General features: G+C 36.7%; 1 protein-coding gene across 4 annotated transcripts in view; it reads left to right on the top strand.

Moving 5' to 3' along the window:
- The window catches only part of AGGF1 (angiogenic factor with G-patch and FHA domains 1), a 48,878-nt gene that overhangs the window by 14,878 nt on the left and 19,631 nt on the right, over positions 1-14,369 (top strand). For all 4 annotated transcript variants that reach the window (XM_027100779.1, XM_027100781.1, XM_027100780.1 and 1 more), the window contains exons 6-8: positions 6,909-7,239; positions 8,235-8,346; positions 9,166-9,217. In XM_027100779.1, the coding sequence (XP_026956580.1) occupies positions 6,909-7,239; positions 8,235-8,346; positions 9,166-9,217 (495 nt within the window). The remainder of the gene's footprint in view (positions 1-6,908; positions 7,240-8,234; positions 8,347-9,165; positions 9,218-14,369) is intronic.

The raw sequence follows: 14,369 nt of genomic DNA, 5'->3' as shown, positions 1-14,369 counted from the left end.
CCTAACCACTGGACCACCAGGGAATTCCCTGTATCATTTATTTCTGTTCTGACCTTTATTATTTCTTCTCTTAACTTTGGTTTTTTCCCTTCTTTTTCTAGTTCCTTCAGCTGTAAGTTTAGATAGTTTATTTAAGATTTTTCTTGTTTTCTGAGGTAAGCTTGTATTTCTGTAAACTTCTTAGAACTGCTTTTGCTGCATCCTATGGATTTGGGATCATTGTTTTTCCATTTTCATTTGTCTGCAGGTATTTTTCAGATTTCTTTTTTGAGTTCATTAGTGACCCATTGCTTGTATAGTAGCATATTGTTTAGACTCCATGTGTCTGTGGTTTTTGCAGTTTTTTTCTTGTAGTGGATTTCTAGTTTCATACTGTTGTGGTTGAAAATGCTGCTTAATATTTCAGTCTTTTTTAATTTTAATTGAAGTATAGTTGATTTACAGTGTTGTACTAATTTCTGCTTAGTTATACACATCTATACATTCTTTTTTTTTTCTTTTCCATTATGGTTTATCCCAGGAGACTGGATATAATTCCCTGTGCTATACAGTAGGACCTTGTTATTTATCCATTCTAATTGTAATAGGTTGCATCTACTAACCCCAGACTCCCAGTCCATCCCTCTCCCTCCCTTCCTCCCCCTTGGCAATCACAGGTTTTTCTCTGTCTGTGAGTCTGTTTTGTAGATAGGTTCATTTGTGTCATTATTTAGATTATACATGTAAGTGATATTATATGGTGTTTGTTTTTCTGACTTACTTCATGTTGTATGATAATCTCTAGTTGCATCTCAGTCTTAAATTTCTTGAGACTTGTTTTGTGGCCTTGCATGTCATCATCATACAAAATGTTCCATGTTCACTTGAAACAAATGTGTATCCTGCTGCTTTTGGATGAAATGTTCTCTATGTATCTGTTAGGTTCATTTAGTCACATGTCATTTAAGACCAGTGTTTCCTTACTGTTTTTCTGTCTAGATGATATCCATTGATGTAAGTGGAGTGTTAAATTCCCCTACTATTATTGTGTTACTGTCAATTTCTCCCTTTATGTTTGTTAGTATTTTCTTTATGTATTTAGGTGCTCCTGTGTTGGGTACATAGATATTTACAATTGTTATATCTTCTTATTGGCTTGATCCCTTTAGCATATAACGTTCTTGTTTGTCTCTTTTGACAGTCTTTGTTTTACAGTCTGTTTTGTCTGATATAAGTGTTGCTACCCCAGTTTTCTTTTTATTTCATTTGCATGGAATACCTTTTTCTGTCTATCACTTTCAGTCTGTGTGTGTCTTTAGATCTGAAGTGAGTCTCTTGTAGGCAGCATATATGTTTTTTTTCAATCCATTCAGCCACTTTGTGTCTTTTAATTGGAGCTTTTAATCCATTTACATTTGAAGTAATTACTGATAGGTATGTACTTACTGCCATTTTGTTCATTGTCTTTTTGGGGGGTTCTGTAGTACTTTTTTGTTCCTTTTTTCTTTTGCTCTCTTCCCTTGTGATTTGATGACTACCTTTAAGTGGTATGTTTGGATTCCTTTCTCTTTTCTGTGTATGTGTTGTTGGTTTTTGGTAACCATGAGGTTCATATTTGACAACCTATATATATGTGATTATTTTAAGACAGTTTCTTAAGTTCGAATGCATTCTAACTGCTTTACATTTTTACTTTTGTTTCCCCCCATATCTGATGTTTTTGAGGTCATATTTTACGTTTTCGTTTTGTTTATCCCTTAACTGCTTATGTAAATATACATGATTTTACTACTTTCCTCTTTTAGCCTTTCTACTAGCTTTATCAGTGGTTGATTTGCTACCTTTACTGTATGTTTACCTCTACCAATGAGATTTTTCCTTTCATAAGTTCCATATTTCTAGTTGTGGCCCTTTCTTTTCTATTTAGAGATGTCCCTTTAACATTTCTTGTAAAGCTGTTTTAATGGTGCTGAACTCTTTTAGCTTTTGCTTGTCTGTAAATCTCTTTATCTCTCCTTCCAATCTGAAGGATAGCCTTTCTGGGTAGAGTGTTCTTGGTTGTAGGTTTTTTCCTTTCATCACCTTGAATATATGGTGCCACTCCCTTCTGGCCTGCAAAGTTCTGCTGAAAAGTCAGTGATAGCCTTATGGTAGCTCCTTTGTGGATAACTAGTTGCCTGTCCCTTGTTGCTTTTAGAATTATCTGTTTTTCTTTAATTTTTGCCATTTTAATTGTAATTAACCTCTTTAGATTCATCTTGTTTGGGACTCTGTGCTTCCTGGACCTGGATATCTGTTTCCTTCCCCAGGTTAGGGAAGTTTTCAGCTATGATTTCTTCAGATAAGCCTTCTGCCCCTTTCTCTTCTCCTCCTGGGACTCCTGTATTGTGACTGTTAATATGCTTGATAGTGTCCCAGAGGTCTCTTAAATTATACTCATTTTTTTAAATTCTGTTTTTTCTTCAGCTTGAGCGATTTCTGCTATTGTTTTCCAGGTTGCTGATGTATTCCTCCGTATCATCTAATTTGTTGTCCCTTCTATTTATATTTTTAATTTCAGTTATTGTATTCTTCAGCTTTGTTTGGTTCTTCTTCATATTTTCTAACTACTGAAATTTTATGTTCATTGATTCTTCTCCTGAGTTTGGTGAGCATCTTTATGATCATTATCTTGAACTCTTTATCTGTAGATTGCTTATCTCCACTTTGTTTGTTCTTTTTCTGAGGTTATGTCTTGTACCTTCATTTGGAACATATTCCTCTGTCTCCTCACTTTACCCAATTCTTTGTGTTTATTTCCATGTGTTAGGTAGGTTGTTTATGTTTCCCATCTTGGAGAAGTGGCCTTATTTAGGAGACCTCTTCTGGGGCCCCAGCAGCACACTCCTTTTTGGTCTCCAGAACCAGATGCTTTAGGGGTGTCCCCTATGTGGGCTGCATATACATCCTTCTGTTGTGGTGGGGCTGATTACTGTGGGAGCACTGGTAGGCAGGGCTGGCCCCTGGCCTGGTTGGCTGTGAGGCCATGCCTTGTATGGTGGCTGTAGGCCTACTAGAGGGTAGGGTAGTCTTCCTGTGAAGTTGGCTGCATGGTCTGGGGGCTCAATGGTTCACTGGAGGGTGAAGCTGGGTCCCCACATGGCTGTCTTTCTGGCAGGCCAGGGGTGGGGTTTGGAGCTTGTGCCAGCCTGCTGGTGGGCAGGGCTGGGGCGCCAGCACTAACAGACTAGAGGAAAATTCCAAAGTGGTGTGTTCCAGTACCAGTGTTATTGGGGTAGAACAGACTCCCAAAAATAGCTGACCCAGGCTCCTTTCAAACTACTGCCTCAGTGTTGGGACTTAGAGCATGTGACATTTTGCATGTGCCCTTGAGAGCAGAATCTTATTCCTGTATCCCTCGAGTTCTCCTGAACATAAACTCTGCTGGTTTTTCAAAGCCAGACATTCTGAGGGCTCATCTTTCCAGTGCAGGACCCCTGGGCTGGTGACCCCATTTGGGGCTCAGACTCCTTGCTCCTTGTAGAGGACCTCTGTGCTTGTGATATTCCTTCCATTTGTGGGTTGCCAGCATGGGGTGTGGGTCACCACCTGTCCTACCCATCTCATGTGGTTATTTTTGTTTCTTTTAATTTTTTAAAAAAGTTTTTATTGGTGTATAGTTCCTTTACAATTTTGTGTTAGTTTCCACTGTACAGCGAAGTGAATCAGTAGTATGTATACATATATCCCCTCTTTTTTGGATTTCCTTCCCATTTAGGTCACCACAGAGCATTGAGTAGAGTTCCCTGTGCTATACAATAGGTTTTCATTAGTTATCTATTTTATACATAGTTTCAATAGTGTATGTATGTCAATCCCAATCTCCCAATTCATCCCACACACCCCCGCTTTCTGCCTTGGTATCCATAGGTTTGTTTTCTACGTCTGTGTCTCTATTTCTGCTTTGTAAATAAGATCGCCTATACCAGTTTTTTCAGATTCCACATATATGCGATAATAAACGATATTTGTTTTTCTCTTTTTGACCTACTTCACTTTCTATGACAGTCTCTAGGTCCATCCATGTCTCTACAAATGACCCAATTTTCTTCCTTTTTATGGCTGAGTAATATTCCATTGTATATATGTATCGTGTGTTTACTTCTTTATGTCTTTAGTTGTGGAAAATCTTTTCTGCTAGTGTTCAGGTTATTCTCATAGATAGTTGCTCTGTAACTAGTTGTAATTTTGCTGTGTCTGTGGGAGGAGGTGAGTTCAGTGTCTTCCTACTTCACCACCTTGGCCACCTCCCCTACTCTTGAAATTTTATCTCAATTCTCTATTTGATTTGTCTTTATTTTTCTTTTATTTTCACTGGCAATACCTAGGAATTGAAGATTATGTAACTAAAATAGCAAAAATGATTTTTCTTTTTTTTTTAAGATCTATTTTTTAGTGACGTCTACCTATTACTAGTGGTTGAACTGTTTGAAAGGATGCATTATGAATACTTCTCCCTAGCAAAGCAAAGAACATGTAGGGGTCCTCAGATGACCTTTCCTGACAAACTAGAGAATGAAATTTGAAAGCATTCTGTGAGATTTTGGTCCAGCTTAGCTCCCATATCTGTTCATCTTTACCATCCTTCAAAAATATGTTAACTTCAGGACAGTGACTTAAGAAAAATCCTGATGAAATTCTGAGAATTCCCCAAGGATTCTAAAAGGTAATTGTGAAGCATGGGAGGAAAGCAGTTAGGACATCCTCATCTTTTTCTTGAGTTTTAAGATGTTCTTGAGCCTTACTTTTTGGAAGTGTAGAGTATACAGAAGGAAGGAAGTAGGGTGAAGAGATTGGAGTAATAACTTGAAATATGCATATATGCTTAATGCCCACATGTAGGCACCGGGCCTTTCTTATATTTTAATGAATATTTATCTAACATTCTAGACTGACAAATAGTTTTTAAAAAGCAGTACCTCTTGCAATTTCACTCATTTTTCCTCTGCATGTATTGTCCTATAAGCAGTAGTAATAATAAAATATGTAAGATTGGAAACTTTTTTTTTAAAGCATATATAGATAGGGAAATTTTTTGGCCATAATTCACAGTGGCCTTTAAAGTTCCTCATAGTTTTTTTTTTTTTTTTTTTTTTGCGGTACGTGGGCCTCTCACTGTTGTGACCTCTCCCGCTGCGGAGCACAGGCTCCGGACACGCAGGCTCAGCGGCCATGGCTCACGGGCCCAGCCGCTCCGCGGCATGTGGGATCCTCCCGGACCGGGGCACGAACCCGTGTCCCCTGCATCTGCAGGTGGACTCTCAACCACTGCACCACCAGGGAAGCCCCCTCATAGTTTTTCAGCTCCTTGCCCTTGTTGTTGTTCTTGGTGAGTTTATGTTGCCGGAAATATGTATAGTTTATCTATCACACTGTGAGTGTTTAGCCAGTCTTCAAACTGAATTTATGCTGCTATTAAAAATGCGTGTTTAGGGACTTCCCTGGTGGTGCAGTGGTTAAGAGTCTGCCTGCCAGTGCAGAGGACACAGGTTCCATCCCTGGTCTGGGAAGATCCCAAATGCCACAGAGCAGCTAAGCTTGTGCATGACAACTACTGAGCCTGCGATCTAGAGCCCGTGAGCCACAAATACTGAGCCTACGTGCCACAGCTACTGAAGCCCGCACGCCTAGAGCCCATGCTCCACAACAAGAGAAGCCACTGCAATGAGAAGCCCGCACACCACAACGAAGAGTAGCCCCCACCCACTGCAACTAGAGAAAGCCTGCGCACAGCAACAAAGACCAACACAGCCAAAAATAAATAAATTAATTAATTTAAAAGACAAACAAAAGTGTGTTTAAGATGGTCTCATATTTTATAAAGTAACAGCGGACCATATGAATTCACTTCATCATGTTGCTCTAATATAGAAAGAAAATTCAGACTGTGTTACAAACCAAAGGAAAATAACTCTCTGTTTCTTCTAAAGTTAAAATAATAGATTTGTTCGTTTGTCCTAGGGTATGCCCAGTATGCATGTGTAATAAATAATAAAAGGCTTATGCCAGGTAAGTTGGAATTTTGGAACAAAAGAGATGCAACTGATTCATCTGTACTTTTTTTGTATTATCAAACCAACTCTCTATTAAATTTTAGCAAAACTTCAGTTCTGCTACATTAGGTATATTTGGACCTTTAAATCCCTGCTGTAATTAAAGCTAATTTTTTATGTTATGTATGTTGACTTGATAATTGGCTCAATGTTCAGAAAGAAAATTTAGGTTTAGTTGTATTCTCTAGGCCTGCACAGTTCAGCCAGCTCCATCTGGCTACTGAATACTTGAAATGTAGCTAATCCTAATTAAGATGCTTTGTAAGTGTAAACTACACTCAGTTTTGAAGACTTAGTACAGAAAGTCCATGTAAAATATTTTGGTAATTTTTATAGTGATTAAATGTTAATTTTATATATAATTAGTAATATTTTGTAAGTACTGGGTTAGATAAAATGAATTTCACTGGTTTCTTTTTACCCTTTTAATGGCCCTACTAGATAATTTTAAGGTATAAAATATAACTTGCATTTTATTTTTGACAGCATTGTTCTAGGCTGTCACATGTCCAAGCAATATGTGATGAGGGCCTGGACTGGGACAGTTAAGACACTGAAAATAGATAAGGAGAGAAAATTGGGATAAATTTCAAACATAGTCTATAGCACTTGGTAATTGATTTCAAGTGGTGGTTAAGGAGATGTCAAAGACTTATGATTTGGATAAGTGGATGGTCATATCATTAACCAGGAAAAGGAACATGAGAGGAAGAGGCACTAGAGATAATAGCTATTTCACTGTGTGTATATATCTTCACTAATTCATTGAAACATTTAGCATTAAATATAAGATGGTCATGTTTAAGAGTCTTCTCTCCTGTTTCCACCTCTTTCCAGAATTTGAATTCAGAAGATCAAAAAACATCAAGTATTGAACATATAAGCTGCAGTGAGGGAGAAGATTTTGCAAGTGTGAAAAAGAAGGCCAAAATAGACATTCATTACAAAAAGAGTCCCCCCAAATATACTGTTCCAGTTAGCGCAAAGACTGTAGAATCTCCTCTTGATGAAAACATTTATAATTCGGCTTCATTTAAAGATGAGAAAATCATAGACACTGATAGTGAGCCTGAAGAAGGTGAAATTACAGACTCTCAGACCGAGGACAGTTATGATGAAGACATTACCAGTGAAGACAATGTAACTGCAGAAGATTCTGAAGATGAAGGTGAGTAAATGGCCATTACTTAATTTTATATAAATAACCAAGTATGGTCATTGTAAAAGTGCAAAATGGTTAAAAGTGTTATTAACCCATATAATATATCTGCCGAAAAGTGAGCTGATTGTTTTAAAGAGATTAATGACATTATTAAAAATTATAACTACTTGGTTATTTTTCAACAGTAGGATGTGAATAAATGACTAGTACTTGGATCCTGAAGTTTCATTGCATTGAATGGCTTAGTCAGTAAAAACACAAAACCAAGTTACCTACTTTCTAATCCTAAAGTAGGTACAAAGTCTATTTTAGTGGATTAGATATTTGTCCACTTTTGTAATTGAGGGAGGGAAAGCAGTTGCCTTTAAAAAGAGTAGTCCATGAATTCAGCTTACATAGGTATTATGGTAAATCTAGTATTTATTTTACTTGAGGATATAAAGATATACTTTTAAAACTCAGGAATTCATATTGGTGTATATGAGCTTATTTTGTTCTTAATGGAATTTCCTCTCATTTTTTCTTAAAAAGGGCAGACTCAGTTTTTCTCACTTAATGTAAAAATGCTTTTTTTGGGATACTTTCAAATTCCAAGACCTTAAAAAAGAGAGAGTTGATTATTTTATAATTGTGGTAGGTGCTGAATATCTTTAGGTTGATCTTTTTATAAATTTATTTATTTTTGGCCGCATTGCACGGCATGTGGGATCTTAGTTCCCTGACTGGGGATCAAGCCTGTGCCCCCTGCAGTGGAAGTGTGGAGTCTTAACCACTGGACCTCCAGGGAAGTCCCACAGGTTGACCATTTTAAATTGGTAACATTGTTAAACCTTACTTACTGTGTATGTGATATAGCAGAATTTAAGAATGTTGTTTTAAACAGAATGAAGATTTTTATCAATATATTTGTACTTTATGTATGCCTCCTACTCATCCCTATGCATTTCTGATTTTTTCCCATAGCATTTGAATTAATATTTACACATTTCTTTCTTTGGCAGATGAAGAAAAAATTTGGCCCCCATGTATTAGAGTAATTGTAATTAGATCACCTGTGTTGCAGACAGGATCACTTTTTATCATTACAGCTGTAAATCCTGCTACAATTGGAAGGTAAAAATGTTTAGTGTTATTATATTTGTGTATTTGTCTTATTCCAGTGGACTGTACTTTTCCTGAGCAGTTAATCATTAAATATGCATGGTACTGGTTGAATAGGAAAAAAGTGACATCCATGTCCCTCCCTTTTCCACTCAAAAAATATTCTGACACCTACCTTTTGTCACCTGCTTTTGGAAGACAATTGGAGATATAACCTCATTATCCCTAAAGGGGACTGCCTATGTAAAGAGATAAAATCTTGGTGATATGATACCTTCCACAGAGGTTTTGTCATTTTCTTACCTTTTGTATTGCTTTTTTTAGGTTTAAATTACTTAAACCCACTGTTGACCTCCTCTGATTGTTTTCCTTTACCCCTTTATAATTCAGCCAGCTTGGTAGAGAGGTAGGTTTTAATCATGAGTAGGATAATTTCCTTTCTTCCCAACTGGAAAGGTAATGTATGGAACAGGTTCCATACGATATCTTAATTTTAAATTCTTAGAAATATTATACTTTTTTTACATTTAGTAATAGAAGTGGAAACAGTCAACAGGTCTGGAAAAAGTGATTGACATGAGTACAAAGGACATTTTGTCTCACTGGATGTTTACTAGCCTGTGACAGATGTACCAAAGAGTAAAAGTAATTCTGGAACCTTCTTTCAAAAAGGAAATTAGAGTAGCATTATAGAAACCAGATTTAGTGTGATAGACTTGCATTTTAACATTATCTTTTAAAACAAAAAAACTTATCTTTAAAAAAATTCTTTAAGTGCTACATTTATGTATGCTTCAAAAATAATTAAAGGCATTTTACTTAACTCTGCAGAGAAAAAGATATGGAGCATACTCTCCGAATCCCTGAAGTTGGTGTCAGTAAGGTAAGCTCTTTGATTTTTCGGTTACAACCCCCTAGATGTGATTTTGTAAATCATCCTTTTTTTTTTTAACATCTTTATTGGGGTATAATTGCTTTACAATGGTGTGTTAGTTTCTGCTTTATAACAAAGTGAATCAGTTATACATATGTTCCCATATCTCTTCCCTCTTGCGTCTCCCTCCCTCCCACCCTCCCTATCCCACCCCTCCAGGCGGTCACAAAGCACTGAGTCGATATCCCTGTGCCATGCGGCTGCTTCCCACTAGCTATCTACCTTACGTTTGTTAGTGTATATATGTCCATGCCTCTCTCTCGCTTTGTCACAGCTTACCCTCCCCCTTCCCCATATCCTCAAGTCCATTCTCTAGTAGGTCTGTGTCTTTATTCCTGTCTTACTGCTAGGTTCTTCATGACATTTTTTTTTCTTAAATTCCATATATATGTGTTAGCATACGGTATTTGTCTTTCTCTTTCTGATGTAATTCACTCTGTATGACAGATTCTAGGTCTATCCACCTCATTACAAATAGCTCAATTTTGTTTCTTTTTATGGCTGAGTAATATTCCATTGTATATATGTGCCACATCTTCTTTATCCATTCATCTGATGATGGACATTTAGGTTGTTTCCATCTCTGGGCTATTGTAAATAGAGCTGCAATGAACATTTTGGTACATGATTCTTTTTGAGTTATGGTTTTCTTAGGGTATATGCCTGGGAGTGGGATTGCTGGGTCATATGGTAGTTCTATTTGTAGTTTTTTAAGGAATCTCCATACTGTTCTCAATAGTGGCTGTACCAATTCACATTCCCACCAGCAGTGCAGAGTGTTCCCTTTTCTCCACACCCTCTCCAGCATTTATTGTTTCTAGATTTTTTGATGATGGCCATTCTGACTGGTGTGAGATGATATCTCATTGTAGTTTTGATTTGCATTTCTCTAATGATTAATAATGTTGAGCATTCTTTCATGTGTTTGTTGGCAGTCTGTATATCTTCTTTGGAGAAATGTCTATTTAGGTCTTCTGCCCATTTTTGGATTGGGTTGTTTGTTTTTTTGTTATTGAGCTGTATGAGCTGCTTGTAAATTTTGGAGATTAATCCTTTGTCAGTTGCTTCATTTGCAAATATTTTCTCCCATTCTGAGGGTTGTCTTTTGGTCTTTTTTATGGTTTCCTTTGCTGTGCAAAAGCTTTGAAGTTTCATTATGTCCCATTTGTTTATTTTTGTTTTTATTTCCATTTCTCTAGGAGGTGGGTCAGAAAGGATCTTGCTGTGATTTATGTCATAGAATGTTCTGCCTATGTTTTCCTCTAAGAGTTTGATAGTTTCTGGCCTTATATTTAGGTCTTTAATCCATTTTGAGCTTATTTCTGTGTATGGTGTTAGGGAGTGATCTAATCTCATACTTTTACATGTAGCTGTCCAGTTTTCCCAGCACCACTTATTGAAGAGGCTCTCCTTTCTCCACTGTACATTCCTGCCACCTTTATCAAAGATAAGGTGTCCATATGTGCGTGGGTATATCTCTGGGCTTTCTATCCTGTTCCATTGATCTATCTTTCTGTTTTTGTGCCACTACCATACTGACTTGACTACTGTAGCTTTGTAGTATAGTCTGAAGTCAGGGAGCCTGATTCCTCCAGTTCCGTTTTCCGTTCTCAAGATTGCTTTGGCTATTCGGTGTCTTTTGTGTTTCCATACAAATTGTGAAAGTTTTTGTTCTAGTTCTGTGAAAACTGCCAGTGGTAGTTTGATAGGGATTGCATTGAATCTATAGATTGCTTTGGGTAGTAGAGTCATTTTCACAATGTTGATTCTTCCAATCCATGAACACGGTATATCTCTCCATCTGTTTGTATCATCTTTAGTTTCTTTTATCGGTGTCTTATAATTTTCTTCATACAGGTCTTTTGTCTCCTTAGGTAGGTTTATTCCTAGATATTTTATTCTTTTTGTTGCAATGGTAAATGGGAGTGTTTTCTTGATTTCACTTTCAGATTTTTCATCATTAGTACATAGTAATGCCAGAGATTTCTGTGCCTTAATTTTGTGTCCTGCTACTTTACCAAATTCATTGATTAGCTCTGGTAGTTTTCTGGTAGCATCTTTAGGATTCTCTATGTATAGTATCATGTCATCTGCAAACAGTGACAGCTTTACTTCTTCTTTTCTGATTTGGATTCCTTTTATTTCCTTTTCTTCTCTGATTGCTGTGGCTAAAACGTCCAAAACTATGTTGAATAAGAGTGGTGAGAGTGGGCAACCTTGTCTTGTTCCTGATATTTGTGGAAATGCTTTCAGTTTTTCACCGTAGAGGATGATGTTGGTTGTGGATTTGTTGTATACGGCCTTTATTATGCTGAGGAAAGTTCCCTCTATGCCTACTTTCTGCAGGGTTTTTATCATAAATGGGTGTTGAATTTTGTCGAAAGCTTTTTCTGCATCTATTGAGATGATCATATGGTTTTTCTCCTTCAATTTGTTAATATGGTGTATCACGTTCATTGATTTGTGTATATTGAAGAATCCTTGCATTCCTGGAATAAACCCCACTTGATCATGGTGTATGATCCGTTTAATGTGCTGTTAGATTCTTCTGCTAGTTTGAGGATTTTTGCATCTATGTTCATCAGTGATATTGGCCTGTAGTTTTCTTTCTTTGTGACATCCTTGTCTGGTTTTGGTATCAGGGTGATGATGGCCTCGTAGAATGAGTTTGGGAGTATTCCTCCCTCTGCTATATTTTGGAAGACTTTGAGAAGGATAGGTGTTAGCTCTTCTCTAAATGTTTGATAGAATTCGCCTGTGAACCCATCTGGTCCTGGGCTTTTGTTTGTTGGAAGATTTTTAATCACAGTTTCAATTTCAGTGCTTGTGATTGGTCTGTTTATATTTTCTATTTCTTCCTGATTCAGTCTTGGCAGGTTGTGCATTTCTAAGAATTTGTCCATTTCTTCCAGGTTGTCCATTTTATTGGCATAGAGTTGCTTGTAGTAATCTCTCATGATCTTTTGTATTTCTGCAGTGTCAGTTGTTACTTCTCCTTTTTCATTTCTAATTCTATTGATTTGAGTCTTCTCCTTTTTTCTTGATGAGTCTGGCTAATGGTTTATCTATTTTGTTTATCTTCTCAAAGAACCAGCTTTTAATTTTATTGATCTTTGCTATCGTTTCCTTCATGTATTTTTGATTTATTTCTGATCTGATTTTCATGATTTCTTTCCTTCTGCTAACTTTGGGGCTATTTGTTCTTCTTTCTCTAATTGCTCTAGGTGTAAGATTAGGTTGTTTATTCGAGATGTTTCCTGTTTCTTAAGGCAGGATTGTATTGCTGTAAACTTACCTCTTAGAACTGCTTTTGCTGCATCCCATAGATTTTCGGTCATCGTGTCTCCATTGTCATTTGTTTCTAGGTATTTTTTTATTTCCTCTTTGATTTTTTCAGTGATCACTTCGTTATTAAGTATTGTATTGTTTAGCCTCCATGTGTTTTTATTTTTTACAGATCTTTTCCTGTAATTGATATCGAGTCTCATGGCGTTGTGGTCGGAAAAGATACTTGATACAATTTCAAATTTCTTAAATTTACCAAGGCTTGATTTGTGACCCAAGATATGATCTATCCTGGGGAGTGTTCCATGAGCACTTGAGAAAAATGTGTATTCTGTTGTTTTTGGATGGAGTGTCCTATAAATATCGATTAAGTCCATCTTGTTTAATGTATCATTTAAAGCTTGTGTTTCCTTATTTATTTTCATTTTGGATGATCTGTCCATTGGTGAAAGTGGGGTGTTAAAGTCCCCTACTATGAATGTGTTACTGTCGATTTCCATTTTTATGGCTGTTAGTATTTGCCTTATGTATTGAGGTGCTTCTATGTTGGGTGCATAATTATTAACAATTGTTATATCTTCTTCTTGGATCAATCCCTTGATCATTATGTAGTGTCCTTCTGTGTCTCTTCTAATAGTATTTATTTTAAAGTCTATTTTGTCTGATATGAGAATTGCTACTCCAGCTTTCTTTAGTTTCCATTTGCATGGAATATCTTTTTCCATCCGCTTACTTTCAGTCTGTATGTCTCTAGGTTTGAAGTGTGTCTCTTGTAGACATCATATATATGGGTCTTGTTTTTGTATCCATTCAGCCAATCTGTGTCTTTTGGTGGGAGCATTTAGTCCATTTACATTTAAGGTAATTATCGATATGTATGTTCCTATTCCCATTTTCTTAATTGTTTTGGGTTCGTTATTGTAGGTCTTTTCCTTCTCTTGTGTTTCTTGCCTAGAGAAGTTCCTTTAGCAGTTGTTGTAAAGCTGGTTTGGTGGTGCTGAACTCTCTCAGCTTTTGCTTGTCTGTAAAGGTCTTAATTTCTCCATCAAATCTGAGTGAGATCCTTGCTGGGTAGAGTAATCTTGGTTGCAGGTTTTTCTCCTTCATCACTTTAAATATGTCCTGCCACTCCCTTCTGGCTTGCAGAGTTTCTGCTGAAAGATCAGCTGTTAACCTTATGGGGATTCCCTTGTGTGTTATTTGTTGTTTTTCCCTTGCTGCTTTTAATATGTTTTCTTTGTATTTAATATTTTACAGTTTGCTTAATATGTGTCTTGGTGTGTTTCTCCTTGGATTTATCCTGTATGGGACTCTCTGTGCTTCCTGGACTTGATTAACTATTTCCTTTCCTATATTAGGGAAGTTTTCAACTATCGTCTCTTCAAATATTTTCTCAGTCCCTCTCTTTTTCTCTTCTTCTTTGGGAACCCCTATAATTCGAATGTTGGTGCATTTAATGTTGTCCCAGAGGTCTCTGAGACTGTCCTCAGTTCTTTTCATTCTTTTTTCTTTATTCTGCTCTGCAGTAGTTATTTCCACTATTTTATCTTCCAGGTCACTTATCCGTTATTCTGCCTCAGTTATTCTGCTATTGATCCCATCTAGAGTATTTTTAATTTCTTTTATTGAATTGTTCATCGTTGCTTGTTTCATCTTTAGTTCTTCTAGGTCCTTGTTAAATGTTTTTTGCAGTTTGTGTATTTCCAAGATTTTGGATCAACTTTACTATCATTATTCTGAATTCTTTTTCAGGTAGACTGCCTATTTCCTCTTCATTTGTTAGGTCTGGTGGGTTTTTATCTTGCTCCTTCATCTG

This window comes from Aethalodelphis obliquidens, unplaced genomic scaffold (genome assembly GCF_003676395.1).
Source record: "Aethalodelphis obliquidens isolate GAN/ISIS:26980383/991018 unplaced genomic scaffold, ASM367639v1 scaffold4, whole genome shotgun sequence".
NCBI classification, from domain to species: domain Eukaryota; kingdom Metazoa; phylum Chordata; class Mammalia; order Artiodactyla; family Delphinidae; genus Aethalodelphis; species Aethalodelphis obliquidens.
This window is presented reverse-complemented; position numbering and strand designations above follow the sequence as displayed.